General features: G+C 40.9%; 1 protein-coding gene across 5 annotated transcripts in view; it reads left to right on the top strand.

Annotated features, from left to right (window-relative positions):
• The window catches only part of DIXDC1 (DIX domain containing 1), an 80197-nt gene that overhangs the window by 22529 nt on the left and 36042 nt on the right, over positions 1-21626 (top strand). For 3 of the 5 annotated variants that reach the window (XM_069470896.1, XM_069470895.1, XM_069470897.1), the window contains 4 exons: positions 10678-10807; positions 15255-15380; positions 17707-17938; positions 18525-18632. In XM_069470896.1, the coding sequence (XP_069326997.1) occupies positions 10678-10807; positions 15255-15380; positions 17707-17938; positions 18525-18632 (596 nt within the window). Of the gene's footprint in view, positions 1-10677; positions 10808-15254; positions 15381-17706; positions 17939-18524; positions 19655-21331; positions 21414-21626 lie in introns of those variants that run through there. The other 2 variants (XM_069470900.1, XM_069470898.1) reach the window with 2 other exon arrangements.

Raw genomic sequence — 21626 nt, 5'->3', positions numbered from 1 at the left:
CAAGTATAATATTGATATCTAAACATGATACAGTACAAAAAATTGTAGACTAATATTACTTACAAATATCCATGAAAAAGTACAAAATATATCACAGTAATATAGCAGTAATAGATATTTTATTAATGAGCAGACTCTAACACCACATTAAAAATATAATTCACTATGATTAGATGGGATTTATTCTGAGGATGCAAGGTAGGTTTGTTACTGGGAAATACACTAATATCATATGCCGTATTAATAGGTCTTGGGGAAAATACTAATAGAATTATCTCCATAAATGCTGAAAGAACTTTTGTCAAAATTCAACATCCTCCCTGGTGCTCTAGTCGTTAGAAAGAAAGAAAAAAATAATTCAACATCCATTCATCATAAAAATACTCAGAAAATAGTGCTTGATAGATACTTTTTTAACATGAAAAAGTATATTTATACTGTAGTACTAAAATCAATAACTTAGTAAATTGGGCAACACTACAAGTATTTTCTCTAAACATAGAAACAAAGGAAGGATGCCCAATATCTCCACCATAATTCAACATTACACCAGTGGTATTAGGCAATGCAGTTATACCAAGGAAATTGATTAGGAGCTCAAGGCTTAGTAAAGAAGTAAAATTCTCTTTTTGTAGATGGTATGATAGTAATCCTGGAAACCATAGAGAATCAGTGATAAAAATTAACAATAAAAGTTCAGATAATAGGAGTAAAATCTACATACTGAATCAACAGCCTTCATATACACAAAAAAATAACCAGCTAGAGAACATAATGGTAGAGAAAACCTCACTTATAATGCAGAAGAGTAAATACTTACAAATGTGCTTAATAAGAAGTATATAAAACCTATGGGAGGAAAACTTATAAACATTCCTGAAAGAGACACTTGAACAAATGAAAAGATATCCCCTGTTCTTGAGTAGGATGATTCAGCATTGTAAAGGTGTCAGTTCTCCCTAAGTTAATTTATAAGTTTAATATAATCCCAGTAAAAATTCCAACAGGCTTTTTTAGAAAGTTAGAGGAATTGATAATAAAGTTCATATGGAGAAATAAATACACAAGAATAGTCAAGAACACACTAACAAAATAAAATTTGGGGGGGGAGGGGAGAGGATCAGCTCTACTGGACGTTAAAATATGCTGTATCGTCTCTGCGAGTGAAACATGTGGTTCTGGTGCATAAATAGGTGATATAGAATAGGATTCCAAGAAATAGACCCAAGAACTTATGTAAATTTAGTTTATGATAAAAGTGAAATTTCAAATCACTGAGGTAAAGAGGGACTTTTTAATAAACGGTGGTAGAACAACTGGTTAGCCATTTAGAGAAAGATAAATTGGATTATATTGGGCACAGGAAAAAAACTCCAAATGCATCAAAGATCTAAATGTAAAAAATGAAACCATACAAAAACTAGAAAAAAAGAGGGATGAATGCTTCTCTGACTTGAAGTCCAGAGATAGTAAAATAAAATATCAATAAATTTGGTTATGTAAAAATAAAAACCTTTTAATGGCCAAAAAACCCCTACTGTAAACAAAGTGAAAACAGACAAACTGGGAAATATCTGCAACATATATCAAAGACAAAGGGATAACATTCCTAATATATAAAGAATTCTTAAGAATGTAGGGACAATAGACCAAAAACTTTAATAGAAAAATGGGAAAAAGACATGAACAGACAAATCATGTAGATCTAAAGAAGATTAAACCTACAAAAAGAGATTCAAACTTGTTATAGTGAAAGGAAAATTAAAACAACACTAACATACCATTTCTCACCTATCACATTGGCAAAAATTAAGAAGTATGACAATGTAGTCTGATAGGAAGACTATGGGAAAACGGGTACTCTAGTGCATTGTTTTTGGGAACACAAATGGGTACAATCCTTTTGGCAGGGAATTTGGCAATATCTAATAAATTACAGACGTATTTGCCTTTTGACCCTGCAACCTCACTTCTTGGAATCTACCCTCAAGGTAGACCTCCATCACCATGAAAATATAATACATGTGGAGAATACATATGTACAATATTACTTGTTGCAGCATTGTTTGTAATTGCAAAATATTGGAAATAATCTAAATGTCCATTTACAGGAGAGTGGTTGAATAAACTATGTATGGTGTATCTACATAACAGAGTACTATGTGGCTATAAAAATGAATAAGGAGGATCTCTGGAAACCAGTATGGGGTAATTTGGGGGATATACCAAGTAAATATTAAGCAAAGAAAGGAAAGTGCAAAATAACTATCAATGCTGTCATATTTTTCATAAAAAAGAGAAATTAGAAAATATACACGTATCTGTTTTTTTTCCCCTGTATAAACCGGAAACTTGGGTACATAAGGGGGAGAGCTGCATGGGTGGAAAGAATGATGTGGGAGTAATCATTTTACTGTACTTCAGTGTACAAACGCTTTAGTAAATACATGTTTTCTCTAGCTCTGACTTTTAGAATCATGTTAATGTTTCACCTACCCCAAAAATAAATCATTGAAATCACCTGGAATGTGGGGATAAGGGAAAATGAACTGCAAACAGTAACAAATGAACCTAACGGTATTACAAATGAACAACATAACCACATCGAAGGGGCTGGAAAGGGGAAGAACTAACCTAAGTAAATCTGGAAGCAGTATTTTGGTTATATACTATAAGGCTAAAGACAAAAGGAACTATACAGTTGGCCCTCTGTATCCATGGCTTCAGCATCCATGGATTCAATGAATTGCAGATCAAAAATATTTGGAAAAAAGCTTGCATCTGTACTGAACATGTATGGAGTTTTTTTCTTGTCATTATTCCCTAAACAGTACAGCATAACAACTATTTACATAACATTACATTGTATTAGGTATTATAAGTAATCTAGAGATGATTTAAAGTATACAGGAGGATGTGCATGATTATATACAAATAATGCACCATTTTATGTCAGGGACTTTGAGCATCCTCGTATTTTGGTATCCAAGGGAAGTCCTGGAACCAATCCTTTACGGATATTGAGGGATGGCTATATACAAATATTCTATTGTGGTTAGTAAATTTATTTTTCCCAAGGTATGGGTTAGCAATTCTGAAACTTTTATGTGTATTCTAGGATTGAACAAATAAGTAAATACATTATGGAGAGTGAGAGGTTTCTCAGGAGAAAGGAGTCACAAATAAGGACAAGGAAAAGGAAAGGATGAACCCTGTGGTGTTGGGTTGGAGGAGATATCAGTATAATTTATGGCATACGTTACATACATATATATACACATACACACCCCATGTATATGCCATATATATATATATCTGCCTATAAAGATAAGTAGATACAGATATGTGTGTATGTGTGTAAACACATATATTTCCTACTTTATCTACTGAGAAGGCCTGGAATATTACCCTACTAGCAATAAGCACAACTCTCACCCAAATCTTGATTTCTAAAAACTATTCTCCAATAAAAGGAACAAGAGTTCTTTTAAGAAATAGCTTGTTCTATTACTTGGCAGGAGAGTGTACTCCCTTGACTGAGCTGTTTTCATTGGTTAGACTAAATTACAGCATCTGACACCAATTCTGTTAATCACAGACAAGCTTGAATGAGTGTAAAATAATAGAAAGACAAATATATCTGGTGAATAGTGAACATTGTGTATGTAGGCTATTCAGTAATATAGTAGAAGAGGTCTGAGATATTCTTTTGAGTTCAAGTATTATGAAACTGTCTATCAAAAAGGATAAAGTCCTCCTACATGAAATACTTTAACCTAGAGAAATGGTGTATGAGCCAAGTAATATATTACTAATATTCTTAATGCCTCTACCCTGAAAAAATTTAGATGAATTTCATTATGAAACCATCTTTGTTGATTCCTTAGTTGTTTACAAGTGGTTGGCCACTTAGAATAAAAGATTTGGGGGACATTTTATGATTATACTATCTCAATACAGCACAAAATTGGATTTCTAGAATTAAAATTCCTAATTAAAAATTACTTTCTCAATAAGTAAAATATTATAGTTGAAAACAAAGTCTAACAATTTATAAGCTGTTCTACATAATAAGCAGCTATGGAGAATGACTTTATATAGTTATAGACATATATTTAGGTTTTCATTGTGGACCACTAAAGGGACAGTTTAGACAGAAACCTGTGTGATGTTCTACTTCTGACTGAATGTTGTATAGGGTTATAATCACTTATTTACACACCACATGGTTTTTCAACTACTTCAGCATTTTATTTTCAATTAGGACTTGAAGAATGTACTGGGACAAAGTTGGCCTCAATGATCAGGTTATTTCAAATCTTAGAATTCAAATTGCAATTCTACATTTTATCAAAAAACAACATGGTGACTAAAATATCATTTTAAATCTTAAACTTTGAAACACAGTAGCATATAGAGATGGTATAATCTAAGACGCTTTTATTCCATTACAATATCTTTCATACCTTTATGCGTAAGTTCAACAGAAATATGCCAAGTAACAGAACAAAACCCAGTATGCATAAAACAAAATACAAGACTTCAGGCTTTAGCTGAAGGAAGCAACTACGTGTGTAAAAACAAGCAGCAAAAATTATTTCTCATGTGGCTGCCTAGACTGTATATTACACCTAATCTCTAATGTAGCTTACTGGTTTACCTTATTTGTTTATATTTATTTGTTTATTTGTTTGAGACAGAGAGTCTCACTCTGTCACCCAGGCTAGAGTGCAGTGGCATCATCATAGCTCACTGCAGCCTCCAACTCCTGAGCTCAAGCAATCCTCCTGCCTCCGGCTCCCGAGTAGCTGGGACTACAGGTGAGCGCCACCACGCCTGACTTGGTTGGCCCTTTTTAAAACCAAGATTGGAAATTTTCCTTTGTCAAGAAAACAAGTCTTATGAGATAGTGTCTTGATTAATGTTTTGAACACTGATAAGAAATTGTTTAATTAAAATAAATTACTTTTATTTGAAACTGAAATGGATGTGGCCAAAAACAGAGAAAGAATTAGCTGATTCCAGAGGGGAATGGGTAAAGGGCAGCAGGTGCCATGTCCAGCTGCAGAGGGAGATAAAGCTTTCAAGCAGAAACTGGAGGAGCCAAAAGTGAAGGCTGCGGGGAACGAGCCCTGGCCACAGGCAGAATTAAGAAATCTGGCAAACAGTAAACTGTTTTTGTACCTGAGGCGATGGTGACCCTTGATTCCATTCCATCTTTTGCCACGTGTAACTAAATGAAGTGTTGTCTTGGAGTCTCTTGTAGATTTAAGAATAAACTTCTGTTTAAAAAAAGAAAGAGGCTGGGCGCAGTGGCTCATGCCTGTAATCCTAGCACTCTGGGAGGCTGAGGCGGGAGGATCACTTGAGGTCCGAAGTTCGAGACTGGCCTGAGCAAGAGTGAGACCCCCCCACCCCGTTTCTACTAAAAATAGAAAAAATTAGCCAGATGTGGGGGTGCCTTAGTCCCAGCTACTTGGGAGGCTGAGGCAGGAGGATTGCTTTAGCTCAGGAGTTTGAGGCTGCTGTGAGTCAGGCTGATGCCACGGCACTCTAGCCCAGGTGACCCTAGGCATGTGATAATGATACAGGAACCAACATGAAGGTGTCCCAATGGCCAAATCTGGAACAATTTGAACAGCAGAATAAATGATAGTAATGGATTAATAGAAGTAATAAATAAAATATTCACGGGCCCATACTAATATAAATAAATAAGTGAGGGGAAAGAACTCTTCCTCACAGTAAAAATTCCAATTAGTAAGTGTAGAAGGAATGATAGAAAATCATTTGGGCACCACCATAATAATAATTGTTACAGGAAAGAAAAATCAACAGTTGTTAAATTTAAAATGGATGGGAAAAGTGATGATGAGGAAAAGGATATTTTCATAGTCTCAGAGCATCTTCCCACAAGATACTTATTAATTACAAAGGGAAAAATAGCAACTTTACAGTAGAGAAACCTGGCAGACACTACCTTAACCAAGTGATCGAAGTTAATGTCAATAATGAGACTTATTGACATCATGTGCCTTTTGATACAATTGTCTGAAAAAAGCATGATACGACTGCTGTGGTATTCTTGCCAAAAATCCATAACCTGAATTTAATTATAAGGAAACTTCAGATAAGCCCAAATTGAGGGACACTATACCAAATAACTGGCCAGTACTCTTCAAAATTGTCTAGGTCATGAGAGATAAAGAAAGACTGAGCAACCGTCCCAGATTGGAGGAGACTGAATAAACATGGCAGCTAAATGCAGTGTGAGATCTTAGATTGGATCCTGGACCAGATAATGGACATTAGTGGAACAGTTGGTGAAATTTGAGTAAGGTCTCTAGGTTAGTTAATGGTATTGTGTCAGTGTTAACTTCCTGTTTTGACCGTTGTACTGTAGTTATGTAAGGTGTAAACATGTGGGTTAGCTGAGTAATGGGTGTAGGGGAACTCTTTGTACCATTTTTGCTGCCTTTGTGTAAGTCTGAAATCATTTTAAAATGAAAAGTAAATTAAATAATAATACTTAGAGGTTTTGAATGACCCCTCCATGTGAATTAACAGTATGATCTGGTGGCCAAAAAAAGAAGGAAGGAAAGAAAAGAAAGAGAAATACAGTATTTTGAATGAGGAAGTTGTGTATCTCCTTTACATTCAGAGTACTTTTTTTTTTTTTTTTGAGACAGAGTCTCACTCTCTTGCTGGGCTAGAGTGCTGTGGCGTCAGCCTAGCTCACAGCAACCTCAAATTCCTGGGCCCAAGCAATCCTCTTGCCTCAGCCTCCTGAGTAGCTGGGACTACAGGGGCACACCGCCACACCCGGCTAATTTTTTCTATTTTTAGTAGAGATGGGGGGGATCTCACTCTTGCTCAGGCTGGTCTGGAACTCCTGACCTCAAGTGATCCTCCCCCCTTGGCCTCCCCGAGTGCTAGAATTACAGGTGTGAGTCACCACGCCCAGCCCAGAGTACTTATTATATTAAGTTTTAGGTGTCATGCTTTCACAGAGAGTTAGACCAGAAAAGCAATAATGCTTGTGACCATTTTAAGTAAGGAGTGGTTAACCTTGACTCTCACCTCTACACAACCTGGGAGCACTTGAGGAATATTGTTATACTTGGGTCCCACCCTTAGAAATTCTGATTGATCTATGATGGAGCCCAGATATTAGGATAGGATTTTTTTTAAGCTTTCTAGGTGATTCTGACGGGCAATCAGAGCTGTGAACCCCTTGGTTGAGGGAACTGTACTATTTAGCTAGGAAAAGACTCTAGTCAGCTTTACAAGAATCATATGAAGAAGCTTGGGAAAAATAAAGCTTTCCAAGTTTTTACCCCCTGGAGAAAATTTGGTGGATTTAGGGTGAGATCTTTTGAAAAGCTTCCGTTGTGACCTTGATGTACAGCCAGGTATGGGAACAGTGGGCTGGATCATTGTTTCTCAAACTTTAATACGTGTATGAGTTACCAGGGGATCTTGTTAAAATACAGACTCTGATTCCGTAGGCTGAGGAGGAGACTGAGTGTCTGCATTTCTAACAGGCTTCCAGGTGATGCTGCTACTGATATGGGAACCGCAGTCTGAGTAGTAGACAGCCACTTAGTGCAGATTATTACATAAGGGACTCAAGTATCAGATGTGGTTTAGACTCAAGTGCGTCCTGAGAGTTTTAGTGACCTCATTTAAACCTCAGAGATGCATTTATTTAGGAAATAATGTGGTAGAGTGGAAACAGCATTGGTTTGGGAGTTATATCTGAATCCCACATTCCTGGTTTACTGTCCTGGTGACCTTGAACAAGTTATTTCACCATTTTGTGTCTCAGTTTCCAATGAGCAAAATAGATACAGTAACATCTCCCTGGCAGATCAGCATTAGAGAAAAGGTGTTTAAAGGACCTAGCATAGCTCTTGACATAGAGTAGGTGTTCAGAAAAGTAGTGAAGAATATTACTGTTTATGCTGTGGAATCCTCTTTTGTTGGAAGACCAGAAATGTTATTAATGTGCTTAAAAAGTACTGTTAGGAACCTCTAAGTAGTTTTGCTTCAGAGACAACTTCTATTCTATAGCCAAGAAAAAGCTGTGGTTACTTAGGTATAAATTATCTTGACCTAATGAAAAATACTTGTTCTTGTTTGCCCCTCCATAATTAACTTTTGCAATTATCTTAGGTCTTGGCCTAATAAAATGTGACAAATGATTCACTGATTCAAATAAGTATTTGTTCAGCACTAATTAGCGTAATTCTGAACTATTGTGACTCTCTGCATAAAACATATCTCAGACCTTAGCTCCTTTGAGGTCACTGCCTTCTTTGCCTCCTTTTCTCTTTCAGGAGACCCCTTTCCCAGGAGCTTGGGCTTCAGGTTGGGCTAACATTCTGTTAGCACCCTATGCATCCCTTCCGTAGCCTTGTCTCTACTAGCCCGAAAGCTTCTCCTCCTCTTCTCATTTTTTATTTCAAGCTTCTTAAAGGTATGGGGCTCTTTGTAGTCCCATAACTTGGTACAGTCCCTGGATCCAAATTATTGTTGAACTGATTGTCACACAGGATGCTTTTAAGGAGATCAGAGTCTGAAGTGTGTAAGAGGTCAGGGAAGGCTTTCTAGAAAAGGTGATGCTTGGGTTGAGACTTAAGAAGAAACAGCAGGTAGGAGGAGCTGCAGTGACTGGAAAGCATGGTGCATTTGGGGAACTAACTGTACATGGTTTGGATGAGCCAAAGCACAGGGCATTTGGGAGAGTCATGGGTGAAGATGGAGAACAGGTAAGGGCTAGCATGTGATGGATTGAAATGGCAGCCAAAGAGATTGGATTTTATCTTGAGGACAATGGGAGACCAGTGATAGGTTTTTAGCAGGAATGTGTGGAGGATGGGTTGAGGATGATATTAGATAAAGGGAAATTGTTAGGAGTTTTATACATAAGCCAGGTAATCAGATCTCAACTGTTATTCTTAATGCCTTTTCTGGTCTTAACTACTTTTCCTCAGACCAGAGTGGTTTACTCCAGAGGCTTCTTTTGCTTGGTCTGCCTCAGGCAGTGCTTTGAATGTGCAGTGGGAGCAGACCTTGGAGCATTACAATCTCAGCTGGTCAGAAGGTGCAGCCATTTCTGTTGTGTGGAGTGAGCTGGATAAATTGGTAAAGCTTGGTAAATGCTTGGACAACATTTACTGGGTTTCAATACCAGATCTGCTATGTCCTAGCTATGGGGACGTCAGTGAAGTTATGTAACCTTTCTGAACCTCATCCATAAAATGGAGATAAAGCTGACTCTTCAGTGCTTTTTTTGAGAATTGAATTAGATGATGATGATGAAAATAATAATGACCATTTAGTATGCACCAGTTGTGGGTCAGGCCCTGTGCCAGGCACATTCATTAACTAATTAAAACACGTAGAACACCAAAAAGTGTTTAGTTAGTTCATGGTAGTACTCAATAAATGGTAGATTCCTCCTCCCACCTTCTCCTGATCATTGTACTTCCTACAGTTTGTCAGCAGTTAATAGATTGTTGTCCTAGCACTGTCTTCCAAAGGATTTTATTCATTCCCACAAATCAACAGAGAGGAAATAGTGAAGATTTAATTTTCTCTCAGGAAGCAGCCAGTGAGTAATTTCCAACATCATTTCATTAAGGAAGTACTTGGGGCTTAGAAATCAACTGTACTTTAACCAAATTATAATTTAATATAATTAGCCCTTGAACTTAATTTTTAGGTTCAGCGACTTGGACTGCTACAGAAACCAGACAGAGCTGCTGCCTGGACCATGACATTGTTTGTGTGCTATTTGGATAGGAGTGCCCATCTTCTGACCAAATAATCAGAATAAACATTGAGTATAAGTTCTGTTTAATGGATAATATGGAATATATGAGGTTGTCTGAGGGTTGGGATGAGTTATATGTTCTTTCCTAGATGCCTGACGGATTTCTGATAATACTGGGCCCTAGCTTTGTCTAAAAGTAAATGAAAGTGCCTCTCAGTCTTCAGTAACACTGCTCACCGTAGCCTTTTTTTTTTTTTCTTCTTTGTGTGGGTTTTAGGTAACCAGATCCTCTTTGACAATATAAAGCACGGATTAAAACTAACTCTGTAGCAATCCTAGGATTATGGACTCAGGAGAATAAATCTTGGGTTAACTGTGAGATGATTTCACTTAAGTCTCATTTTGAAGAAAGCAGCTATGGGAGAGACAGCTCTGAGCGTAGTTTATTGCTCATTCCTGGTTTCCCAAGAGCAATTGGTATGAGTATCACAGTCCGTTGTGCATATGGCACATGAGTGATTGTTCTGAAAAGTGTGGTGGATCACTGGCAGCAGTGATTATATCCTAAAACTGGCTGTGGTTCTGGGCCCAGCCCTCATCCCTAGTCAACAGAGCAAAACACAAGGAAAGCAGGAGTCAGATCTGCTTATCTGTGTCTACAATGCCACCAAGTCAGAGGTTAGTTTATCCGTGAAGATTAGCATAAAACTAGAGAATTTTAGAATATGCTCTGTGGCTGACCATGATACCATCTTTCTTCTTTCTTTCCTCAAAACCTCCTCCTTCTCCTTCTGGATATAGGTTGCTCATTATACCTCAGTCTCAGATGCTGCCTTATAGGATTCAGGGTAGGAGATAAGATTGCTATGCAAACTTTCCCTTTCACTTTTATTTTCCAGCAACAGCTGCAGGCCTATGTGGCCTGGGTGAATGCACAACTGAAGAAGAGGCCAGCAGTGAAGCCTGTGCAGGACCTGCGACAGGATCTGCGGGATGGGGTGATCCTGGCATATCTCATCGAGATTGTTGGTCAGTTGGCCCTGGACTCTGATGCTATCATACACCAGAACATGGTCTTCTTTATCCTCCATGTGCTGCCCTTCAGAGCAGATTGTCTCTTCTTTAGAACTTGTGGCAATTGAAGTACAGAAGACTTAAATACTTGCCCAGGGTTAATTCATTCATTTATTAGTCAATAAACACTGTGTGGCAGGCACTATATTATGCTTTGGGGATATGATGATGACCACAATCTATGCCCTCAAGAGTCTACCAATCCAGTTGGAAAGGTTGGAAAGTGAAGTCATTTCCATTTATGTATTTAGTACTCTGATGGGTAAATGCAGATCGGAACTCATAGGAGGGGCACCCAGCCCAGTCTTAGGGGCTCAGATGGCAGCACATAGGAGGGACGCTCAGCCCAGTCTTAGGGGTTCAGGGATGGCTTACCAAAAGAACTGATGTCTAAACTGAGTTCTGCCAGAAGAATTGATACTTAAACCAAGGCCATAAAAGGAAGTAGTAGCCAGGCAACAAGATGTGTTACCAGCAAAAGGACCCCTCTATGTACTACCGTAATGCTTTATAGAAGGCTTTTCCCTCTTGAAGCCCTGGAGTTGTTGGCAGTCATTCTTACTAGATGGTGCCATAACCTTATTTCTATAGCATTTGTCCATAGCTCTGTTATTATTTCTCCCATCCAATGGTAATTATTTGTGGTAATCATTTGTTTACTTATCTCCCCTGTATAAACTGAGCTCTTTAAGAGTGGTATAACTTTTTTCTGTTTTCACAATCCCAAATCAAGCACACTTAATAAGTACTCAGACATTTATTGTCAAATTAGTCAGCTGACCTTACTTGATGTCCTTGAGGGATATGGGGCTTTCAAGTGGTATGGAAGAAGCCAGGTTTGCAGCCGGCAGTCTATCCATGAATACCTCATTGGGACAGCTCATTAGTTCATGAGACTATTCATTTGTGATGACAATAACAATGGTAATAGTAATAGCAACTGCCAGGATTGAACACTTTCTATCTTGTTTAATTTAATTTAACAGCACACCTTGGGAAACAGATAATATTATCCCCACTTTCAGGAAATGAGCTTAAAGAGAGGATTTATAAAAATAAATAAATTTATTGAGTACTTAGTATGAGTCAAGCAAAGTAGCAAAGCATGCTACTTTGTTTTATTTATGATATGTGTATAATACAATACTACTATTTTACTCATTTTATGAGGTTTAGAGAGGCTGAGCAACTTTACAAAGTCACATAACTTTGAGTGCCAAAGCAGAGATACAAACCTAGATCACTTTAATTCCAAAGCCCACTTTAAACATTAAATTTTTCATTTATTTGAATAGGTTATACATGGACTGGTAGGAAGCCCAGATGTTACGAAAGAATATAAAATCAAAAGCCTTTTTTCCATTTATGTCCCTCCGCCAGCTGCCCATTACTTTTTCTAGAGGCAACCAGTGTCAGCAGTTTCTTGCATTTCTTTTCAGAGAAGATATTCTATGCATATATAAGCAATATGAATATGTATTCTTATTTTTCCAAAACCTTGGTTCTTAAGTACTACTTTCTATTGTGACTTTGCTATATAGAAAAACTCCTCACAAGATTGTGTCTGTACTCACTGCATCTACCTCCTTATTTCCTATTCTTTCTTAAACCTACCCTTATCAGGCTTTTGATCCCACTACTCCACTGAAACTGCTTTCCTCAAGGTCGTAACCTCCACCTTGTTAAATGAGTGGCCAGACCCCCGTCCTCAGTTTATTCAACTTAGTAGTACTTGACATAGTTAATCAATCACTCCCTCCTCCTTCAAAAACTTTCTTTACTTGGCTTCCAGGATCCTATGGACTTCTAGTTTTCTTCTATCCTCACTGGCTTCTTCTGTTTGCTTTGCTGGCTTTTTTTTCCATCCTGATCTCTGCATGTTGGAGGGGTCCAGGATCAGTCCTTAGCCCTTGTATACTCTCTACCCCTAAGTGATCTCTTCCAAATTGGTATCTTTAGCCCTGAACTTTTCCTTGAGTTCTAGACATGAATATCTAAGAACACTACTTGGATGTCTAATATGCAACTCTAACTTCACGTGTCCTAATCGGAACTTTGGATTTCTTTCCCCTCCAATCCCTTTATCCTCCAGGTTTCTTTGTCTCAATAACTTACACGTTACCATTTTTGCAGGCGTTAAAGGAAAACACTTAGGAGTCATCCTTAATTATTATCTTTTTCTCATATATCTAATCCTGCCTTGTATTCATAATATAACCAAATCTGACTTCTCACCAGTCAGCCTCTTCCGCTCTAGCCCAAACCCTCATTATCTCTTGCCTTGAATATTTTGATTATCGTTCTGACTGATCCTTCCCTGTTTCCTCTCTGCATAGTCTATCTGCACAGTCTACTTTTAAAAACATAAACCAGATTATGTCACTCCCTGGTCTCAGACTCTCTGTTGGCTGCCCATCACACGTAGGATAAAATTCAGGCATTTTGCTCTGGTCCACAAAGCTCCATATGACCTGGCCTTGGCTACCTCTCAAGCCTTTCCTAGGACTCAACTCCTTGCTCACTCCACTCCAGCCACACGGGTCTTGTTGCTGTTCCTCAGGTATGCTGAACTCATTCCCACCTTGGGGTTTATCCCTGTGGTTCCTCAGTCAGGAATGCTTCCGCCTTAAATCTTAACATACTTTACTTTTTTCAAGCCTCTACCCAAATGTATCAGGTCTTTAAATATGAAATGTCCGATTTCAGATCAAAAGTATAGTTTATTATATCTCAAACAAGAAGCAGTACAATTAATCAAAGTATATGCCTAAACTATCCACACAGTTTTGCCATCTTAATGGTCACTTGTTATGCCAGCAGCAAAGAAGCCTGGAGAGTGAGTGGTGATAAAACCACAAAAGGCATTTTCCACAGCTTGTTGAGAATTGAATATTTTTCCTTGCAAGAAGTGGTCCAAAGCCTGGAAGAAATGGTAGTCAGTTGGTGCAAGGTCTGGTGAATATGTTGGATGACAGAGAGTTTCCAAGTCCAGCTTCTGTAGTTTGTGTGACATGTGGTCAAGCATTGTCTTGCAAGAGGATTGGCCCGTCTCTAGTAACCAATCTCAGCTGCTTAATCACAAGCATCTTCATCATTTCATCCAATTGGTTGCAGTAGACATCCACTGTAATCAACTGGCCAGGTTTCATGAAGCTGTAGTAGATAATACCAGCACTGGGCCACCAAACACACACGATTAGCTTTTTTTTATGAATATTCATTTTTGGACTGTGTTTCGGCACTTCATCTTTATCCAACCATTGTGCCAAATGCTTGCAACTGTCAAAAAGAATCCATTTTTCATCACATGTAACAATATGGTCTAGAAATGGTTAGCCTTTATGTCGTGACAGCAAAGAAAGGCAAGCTTCGAGATGATTTCTCTTCTGATGCTCATTTAATTTATGCGGAACCCATCTCTCCAGCTTCTTTACCTTGCTGATTTGTTTCAAATGGTCCAATATTGTTGGAATAGTAACGTCACACGTTCCTACTAATTCACGCATAAGTTAAGATGGATTCGCTTCTGCTGTAGCTTTCAGTTCATCATTATCCACCCTGGTCTCAGGTCGCCCATGTGGCTCATTTTCAAGATTAAAATCATCAGAATGGAACTTCTCAAACCATCAATGTACTGTGTGTTCATTAGCTACATCCTTCCCAAACACTTAGTTGATATTTCAAGCTGTCTACACAGCATTGGTTCCACGACGGAACTCATATTCAAAAATAACACAAATGTTTGACTTACCCATGGTTTCACAAAAATTGCTCCAAAAAATTTGAAAGATAATCACAAGCTAACACATGCATTTGAATGACTGAAGTGGTACCTTCACAATAAAAATAAAACTAGAAGTGTCAAAGTGAAAGTCAGAGATATCAACTGTCAAACTTACTTAAGGAAATTGGACATTTTATACCTAATAATTTAAATATTATCAGAGAGGCCATGATCATTCTTTATTTTTCCCCATAGCACTTATCACTACTATGAAATGTTATTAAATATTTGCTTGTTAACTTGCTTATTGTCTGCAACCTCTGCAGATATAAATTCTATGAGAGAAGGGACTTTGTCGTTCTTGCTCTCTTTCGTCTCTCTGGTGCCCAGAACAGTGCCTGACACACAGTGGATGCTCAGTGAGTATTTGTTGAATGAATAAATGTATACACAGTAACTTCACAGGCCCGTAAGTATAGATTTGAAAATTTGAAGGCCTTTCAGGAGGCCTTCATTTTCCTATTACCCATCTAAATTACAAACACCAGGACTTAACTCACTGATATATTTATGTGTAATTATAGTGTTCACATCAAATCTTCCCTTCCTCTGTGTCTGGCTGCTATGAACCTTTGATAATCCTTCCTATAAATTCGTATATTTTCTCTCTCCTAACAGCAGGAGAAAAGCTGAGTGGGGTACAGCTGAGTCCCAGTAACCAACAGGAGATGAAGAATAATGTGGAGAAAGTGCTACAGTTTGTGGCCTCCAAAAAGATTCGTATGCACCAGACTTCTGCCAAAGGTCAGTCAGTGTCTCATCACATCCTGGAGGATGGACACACTCGGCCTTAACCAGTGAGTGCCAGCCTCAGGAAAACCCTGGTTGTATAGTCCTGGGTTGTAACTTGGGTGGAGATAGTTCTGCATTCATTTTAATTGAATACAGATTTGCTTGAGTGTGTGTAAGAAAATTAATGGTTAGAGAAGAAATGAGAAAATGGGGGTATTAATTTTAGAAGGTCTCATTTAAGTTATCAAAAATGAAGATAGATTACATTTTTTAAGTTCCCTTGGGTTTCATGACCAAGTATTATTTCAAATATTCATATCCTACATTTTTATTCATCCACTTTTCTAGAGGGAAAATACTTTATAGCACTGTTTTTGTATATCATAGAACATTCTAGGCAGGATAAAAGGGGCTCTGTGACCTCTGCATCCGCCGTCTGGAATGCAGATGGCATGTGCATCTGCAGCGTGGTCCAGGTGGGTTTACCAGTTCATTCTGAGCCCAGGCTACAAGGAAAGAACGATACAGGTGTCCTTGGAGAGCACAGGCTCCATAGTCTTCTCACTGTTTCTCTAGAACTGACTGTAGATCTGGCTCTGCTTTAGTTCTTGGGAATGATTGCCTGTGGGTCTGATGAGAATGAGGGCAGGAGGGCTCACATTGGATTATTGGTGTTCTCTGTGTTGGGGTCCTTTAGGTGGGGCAGATACTGGCCATTGAGAGCACCTTATAGGTATCAAATAATCCTTTTTCAAGCCTTGCATATTTAAAGGCTGCAAAGCTAAAAAAAATAAAATTTTGGCCAGGCGCAGTGGCTCACGCCTGTAATCCTAGCACTCTGGGAGGCCGAGGCAGGTGGATCGCTCGAGGTCAGGAGTTCGAGACCAGCCTGAGCAAGAGCGAGACCCCCGTCTCTACTAAAATAGAAAGAAATTATCTGGCCAACTAAAAATATATATAGAAAAAATTAGCCGGGCATGGTGGCGCATGCCTGTAGTCCCAGCTACTCAGGAGGCTGAGGCAGAAGGATTGCTTAAGCCCAGGAGTTTGAGGTTGCTGTGAGCTAGGCTGATGCCATGGCACTCACTCTAGCCCGGGCAACACAGTGAGACTCTGTCTCAAAAAAAATAAATAAATAAATAAAATTTTATCCATTTTCTTACATTGACTTTTTTTTACCAGACTTACTGCATTATATTTTGCCTACATTCCTCTTTTTTTCTAGGGCAATATTTAGAATGCCGTAATATCTCTCATCTGGTCCCCATGTGGAGTGGGCTTGGGGATCTGGCCCATTAAAGTCAGCTATTTTGAGGGAATGCTGCCATTCAGGACATCACTGTCTTTTACCTGGAGAAGTGCACCAGCCTCCTAATTAGTCTTGCTGCATTGATTTTTGTCCCCCTTTCATCTGCTCTTCACACTGCACCCAGGATGATCTAAGAGTACATATGTTCGTGTCATTTCTCTGCATCTGAGGGCCCTTAGGATAAAATCCAAAGTCCCTCCTATGGCTTACCATGCTCTCAGTATGACTCCCACTCTGATTCATCCCCCTGTGGCCTCACCTTTCCCTCTCTCCCCTTGCACCTCGGGCTCTGGCACTGCTGAACTTCTTTCAGTTCCTCCACCGCAGTGCTGTGCCACAGAAATATAATGTGAGTCACATAGGTAACTTAAAGGTTCCCAATAGCCATGCTATGAAAAAAAGAATCAGGTGACATCAATTTTAATAAATTTTATTTAACCCAATATATCCAAAATATTATCATTTCACTATGAAATAAATATAAAAAGTTATTGAGATATTTTGCATTCCTTTTTTTGTGTGTGTATGCTAAGCAAGTACTACACTTACAACACATTTCAATTCAGACTAGTGACATTTTAAGTGCTCAGTAGCCACAAGTGGCTAGTGGCTCCCATATCAGATAGCGTAGCCCTGATGTGTCATGTTCTCTTTCATCTCTAGACCTTCACACCTGCTGTTGCCTCTTCCTGGAATACTCCTCTGCCTTCTCTTATTTAATGAACCATTCTTCATCAACCAAGTCTCAGTTTAGAACTCACTTTCTCTAGGAATCCTTTCCTGAACCCTCTACACTAGATAAGATGCCTCTACTCTGAGCTCCCACGGAATCCTCTACTTCTCTTATCAAAACGCTTTATTGTACTTTATTGTAATAGCTTTTAAATCTTCTGTCTCCCTTGTTCAGCATAGTTTTGAGAGGACCGAGACCTTGACTGCCTTGCTTACCTGTATCACCAGCAATATGTATTAAATGGTCCTCAGCCATTGCCTCCCTCTCAGAACTTCTTGGTCTGTTCTGTCCTTCAGATATTGTGGAAGGAAACCTGAAGTCTATCATGAGGCTGGTCCTTGCCTTGGCAGCTCATTTCAAACCTGGCTCTAGCAGGACAGTGAACCAAGGACGGGACTCCAGAGCCCCATTACAGAGTCACCAACCACACTGTGCCACTGCTGTTGCCCAGGGAGCAGCTGCTGCTCTGGCCGATGTGTGTCATGACATGTCACGGTCAGGACGGGATGTCTTTCGATACAGACAGAGGTAAGAGTATGGGGATGGGAGCTGATCCCGCTCTCTGATATTTCTTCTCTTAGATGATAAAATATAATAGATGGAAATATCACCCAAGCAGCCCCACATTGCAGAAAAGAACACGGAGTGGAGGTTGGGGAGGGCACTTTTTTTGAGAAATTTATTTTGCAGTTAGAAGAAAATAGAGGAATCTTATGTGTAAGTTTTTGCTCTGGTACCCAAATTTGAAATATTAAATATGTGCCTTTGGCACAGTGTGTTTTCCTCACTGGGAGATATGTGGCAACAGTGTTCCTGTTCATCTGGGGGAGGCTCTACCCTGGAATGTATCCAAAAGGCCAAGCTGTCTGGGAGAGTCATGGCAACAAATGCTTTGCGGGTTGTGTATCCACTGAGGGAAAGCACCACCTGGAGGTGTTGCAAAGATTGGTGAAATTACTTGTTTTTGTGTCTACCTTCCTTACTAGGTTTCAGGTGTTTTTGAGATAGGGGCTTTGCCATATTCATCTTGTTATCTATAGTGCTCAGAGTGACAGTCTATCAGTACTCGTTGAGTTGATCTGAAATGAAGGACTAACAAGCCTTCCGACTTTAGGAACAGCAGCATGGATGAAGAGATTGAGAATCCATACTGGAGTGTTCGGGCCCTGGTGCAGCAGTATGAAGGGCAACAAAGGTCACCGTCCGAATCCAGCTGCTCCAGGTAATTATAGCCTCTGCAGGCTGAATTCTTGGCGACTCTCTCAGTTTCCAGTAGCAACAAAAAAGCAGTAATGCACCTAAGCCCTTTTTCTTACCTCAGTTTGTTTGGCTTTACAGGGAGAGCCCTTAGCAATGCTTTGTGGTTTTGTGGTGGCAGGAGGCTAGGGTCGGGTGCTGGTGAATTTCCCACAAATGGAAACTGTGCAGAGTCCCAGGGCCAATGCTTAGCTGTGACCACATGGGGGCATAACTGGAACCTGTCAGGGCCCAGCCCAGTGGTTCTGATATTTGCATGTTAGCTGCCAGTGTTTATGACAGCCAGTTCCATTGTACTGTCTTTGAGCCTAAGTGTAGCTCTAAGTTACGGCCTGAGAAGGTTATATAAAGCCCATAGTAAAGGAGGACATTGAGCAGAGTTGTCTGAGAACATTAGTATGTTTCCAACTTTTCATTTATGGGGCTGGAAATTGTGGCAGATTAGTATGCATTTGAGTGAGCTAATGATGCTTGTGACTCTAGCTGAAAGGCTGTCTATATCCCTTACAGCCAAGTGTAGAGAACAAAACAGGACACAGTGCTCTAATAAAAACCTTATCAATGCCAAGAATAGTGGCAGAAAAAGATTACTTTCCTGGCTCATGTAAATCATGCTCCTATAAACACTCCCCAGATTATGTTAGCTTATTTACTAACTTCATTTCGTTGCTGAACCATATTTAATTTATGCTTTAATGACCTTTTCTCTCCTACCCCAACACAGTGTAGTTTGCTCTATTTAAGCCTAATTGTTCCTTGACTTACTTGTATTTTATGTGCCTTTGTTTTCTTCCTCTTACTTCTTTTCCTCATAAAATTCCATCCTATTTTGGTCAACCATTTCCTAATTTATTGAGGACATATGAAACTCTTTCCAGCATTTTAGTATACTGATAACCTTGGTTAACTTTTAAATTTTACATTTAATAGGTATGCTTTATTTATAAAATTCACATAACATAAAATTAACCATTATAAAATGTACAATTCAGTGGCATTTAGCACCTTCATAATCTTGTGCAGCCATCACCTCTATCCAGTTGGAAGGTATCTTCATCACCCAAAAGGAAACCCATACCCATTAAGCAGTAGGTGTGCTTTTAATCAGAATCCAAATCATTTCTTCCTTGCTTGCTGCTCAGACTATCACTTGGTACAGATTGAAAGGCTGTTTTGTTGTGTAATGAGATCTGTTGCTTCCTGCGGGTCTACAGGCCTCTCACTCTTCTCAGCCTGCCAGAGCTGGGGTGGGGAGGAGAGTCTGGGTCTCTTCCTGAGAGCACCTGCTTCTCCCCTCCCTGGCAAGAAAGGCTTAGACTGGGGCTGGGTGTGGGGAGTGTGAGACTGCATGAATGTGTGAAGGAGGGACCCAACGGAAATCAGCCTGCAGTGAGCTAATGGTGACGGTTTTCTAGGAGAGGGGTCAGAGGATAGTTTGCTTTTCTCAATCCGTTTTTCACTCCTTCCTGATTTTGCCATTTTCTTCTAATGCTGACCTATCACCCACCTCTTTAGCATGCTCAGTCGTTCCTCTGCCTTTTCCTCATTGAGCCCCCAGGGAAGGAGAGGGCTTCCCATGCCTATCTGGATCCCAGCAAGTTCTGGCACATTCCGTGCCCCTGCCCCCCAGGGAGCCCACCTAATGGCTCTGTGACCCATGAAGAGGCCAGGGGACTCCAAGATGTGGCTCGCTCAGGATGGGGAGAGGCTCAGAAGACAGGAAAGATAGCCCCTGGCGTCTCATCCCCTCCCCCTGCACCTCAGGAAACGCCCTGGGGAGGCCCTGCCAGCCTGTTGCTCCATAAGCCTTAAACCTTGGGCCAGCCTCTCACTGTAGCCAAGCAAAATGTTCCTTAGTTGGGAAAAAAGAACACACGAACTGGCGGAGAGGAAGGTGGGAGGAGATGGGCGTTCAGCGGGTTGTCACCCCGCCAGCCTCCCCCTCTCTCGAGAAGCCTGGCTGAGCCCCATCCGGGCTAGACCTGTCCGGACCTCTGCGGCCACGAGGGGAGGGGTCGGAGTAGAGAAGGCAGCGAGTCCAGCGTTTGTCTTCCAGCACCAGGACCACCAGAGCCCTCCTCGCGATTCTGCTGCCCCTCCCCTGCCTATCCTGGGGCTCCCAATCGCCCCCTGGCCCTGGCCCGCGCCCCTTCCTCTGCCCAGAGCCGTCCGCCGGAGGAGGGTCGGAGCCCAGCGCTGCCTTGCCGCGTGTGACAGCCGGGGGAGGGAGGGAAGGGAGGGGTCGGGAAGGCGGTGCGGAGCGGGATCATCCGCACGCTCGCCGCTTGCCGCGGGGGACTCGACGTGCAGCCAAAGCCGCCTGGAGCCTCCCTCTGGGTCGGAAGATGGGTTGAGATGCCTCCGTTAGGGGGGATGCCCGGAGCCGCGCGGCCGCGGGGACCAAGATGCAGCTGCCAGGGACCGGCAGCCTGCGAGGGGAGGCGGCTTCCGCCGAGGCAGGGCTGCGGCAGAGTCTGAGCTGCCGGGACAGCGCGCTTCACACCCGGGAGCATCCTCTTCTCTGGGGCCGAGACGCCCGCCTCTGCCCTTCCTACTCTCTCCCGCGATCCGGGCGAGCAGCTCTGCTAGTTAGCCTGTCGGTGGAGTCGTTCTTCGGGCCCCAGCGCGGGGAGTCATGCCCGAATTCGGGAGCAATGTGACTCTCAGCTTCCCGCTTCACCCAGGAACGCAGGCTTGCTGAAGCCGGAGCCAGGAGGGGGACCATGGGAGGGACGCAAGTCAAATGGTGAGCTGAAGCCACTTTGGCTTAGGAGTGGGGGGCAGGGTTGGAGCAGGGCCAGGACTGGAGGATGGTGTGGGCCAGAGATGGACGGGGGTGTGTGGGGGTGCTATACTGGGGAGGTCAGTCTGCTGGCCTGGGGTTATCACTATAAAACATGCTGGTAGGAAGCTGGAGCCAGCACAGGAGAGGGAGGATTGGCCCTTTGCCCTGCCGGTA

This window comes from Eulemur rufifrons, chromosome 6 (assembly GCF_041146395.1).
Source record: "Eulemur rufifrons isolate Redbay chromosome 6, OSU_ERuf_1, whole genome shotgun sequence".
Classification (NCBI taxonomy): Eukaryota; Metazoa; Chordata; class Mammalia; order Primates; family Lemuridae; genus Eulemur; species Eulemur rufifrons.
Note: the sequence above shows the minus strand (reverse complement) of the source record. Positions and strands in the feature narration are given on the sequence as shown.